Genomic DNA, 1448 nt, shown 5'->3' on the forward strand with positions numbered 1-1448 from the left:
ACGACGGAGCACGCGCCCCGGGCGGGCAGCTAGCCGTGGCCATCGGGTTTGGCGCGACGGCGTGATCTCGGCGGCTGCGGCAGCAGCGCGCGGTCGTCGCCGTCGCTTCCAGATTAAGGCATGCCGTGATCGCCCAGCAACCCGCGCATAATTGATTCGCATTTGGTGGTTGCACGTCTCGCCGACTGCCGACTAGCGCACGGCCACCGTTCCGCTTCCAGAGTCCAGACCCCGCCCCACGTCGGCGGCGGCGAACCCGTGGGGTCGAGCAGCGCCGATGCACATGGGCGTATCTGACGGTATGGCTGCTCATATGCAACAATTGTTTTGTTTTTTGTTTTTTTGTCCGGCGCCGTCGAACACATCCAGTGAACAACCGGGCAGCTAGGATACATCGGACGGCGAGATGCTACGATGCTGCTACTAGCTACGTACTCACTACAAGTAGCGACACCTGACCAGACATGGCAAGTGGGTCAGTCATCGCCGGATAATTATCGGTCAGTACTCGCTACTGGGCTACGGAGATATTTTTACATGAGCTTATCCACGGGCCCAGAAGTCCAGAACTATACCTTGCTTCGTTGCCTACCACTAGGCCTGCTCCGATTGCTCTGCTTCCCTCCCCTCCTCAAGCGATGACCACGGCGATGGTGTCGCTATCCGGCGGCCGCCGGCTTTGGCCCGCGGCGCCGGGCTTGGCGGCCGCGGGCTTCTTCCCGTCAATCACGGGGCGGCGGCACGTCGGGCACGAGCCGCGGGACAGGAGCCAGGCGTCCACGCAGGGGACGTGGAACCCGTGCCCGCACCGCGGCAGCACGCGCACCTTCTCGCCGTCCGCGAACTCGCCCAGGCAGATGGCGCACACGTCCTCCTCCTCCTCCTCCGCCGCCCCGGCGCCGTGGCCTCCCTCCCCGCCGCCGCCGCCGCCGTACACCTCCACGGGGATGCTTCGCAGCGCGCGCTTCTTGATCCCGCCGGCGCAGGACGCGCCGCGTGTTGACGACGATGCCGACGCCCCCTCGCCGCCGCCGCCGGCCGCGCCCCGGATCCCGCACCGGAGCGCGCACCGCGCCAGCGAGTTGAGCCCGATGGCGAACAGCAGCGCGAAGAAGAGCGCCGCCAGGATGATCACCATGTTGGTGTCGAAGCTCGCGTCGCCGGGCCCCCCGTCGCCACCGGTGCCGTTCGCCGCCCGCCCCGCCGGCGCGCTCACCACCGTCGCCTTCCCCGAGTCCCGGTGGTCCATGACAACAGCTCTCACCACTCACCCCCACGCGCGCACGAATGCTCCTCCCTCTGGTCGTGGCTGAAACAAGCTGCAAATAAGAGGCGCGATCGCGATGGGCACGTTTCAGTGTGTGTGTGTGTGTGTGTGTTGGGGGGGGTGGGGTGGTGAGAGCTGTTGTTATGGACCACCGGGGACTCGGGGGAAGGGCGACGGTGGT

The 1448-nt window shown here is 66.6% G+C and overlaps 1 protein-coding gene across 1 annotated transcript; it reads right to left on the reverse strand.

Moving 5' to 3' along the window:
* Positions 1-294: 294 nt before the first annotated feature.
* LOC101773885 (RING-H2 finger protein ATL74) lies at positions 295-1380 on the reverse strand. The gene has a single exon (XM_004961686.3). The coding sequence runs from the start codon at positions 1247-1249 to the stop codon at positions 632-634; it is 618 nt and encodes a 205-aa protein (XP_004961743.1). The 5' UTR covers positions 1250-1380; the 3' UTR covers positions 295-631.
* Positions 1381-1448: the final 68 nt, after the last annotated feature.

Source organism: Setaria italica, chromosome III, assembly GCF_000263155.2.
Source record: "Setaria italica strain Yugu1 chromosome III, Setaria_italica_v2.0, whole genome shotgun sequence".
In the NCBI taxonomy this organism is placed as follows: Eukaryota; Viridiplantae; Streptophyta; class Magnoliopsida; order Poales; family Poaceae; genus Setaria; species Setaria italica.

Coding starts and splice junctions, on each gene's coding strand:
- LOC101773885 (XM_004961686.3), bottom strand. CDS start 1,249: ATGGACCACCGGGACTCGGGGAAGGCGACGGTGGTGAGCGCGCCGGCG.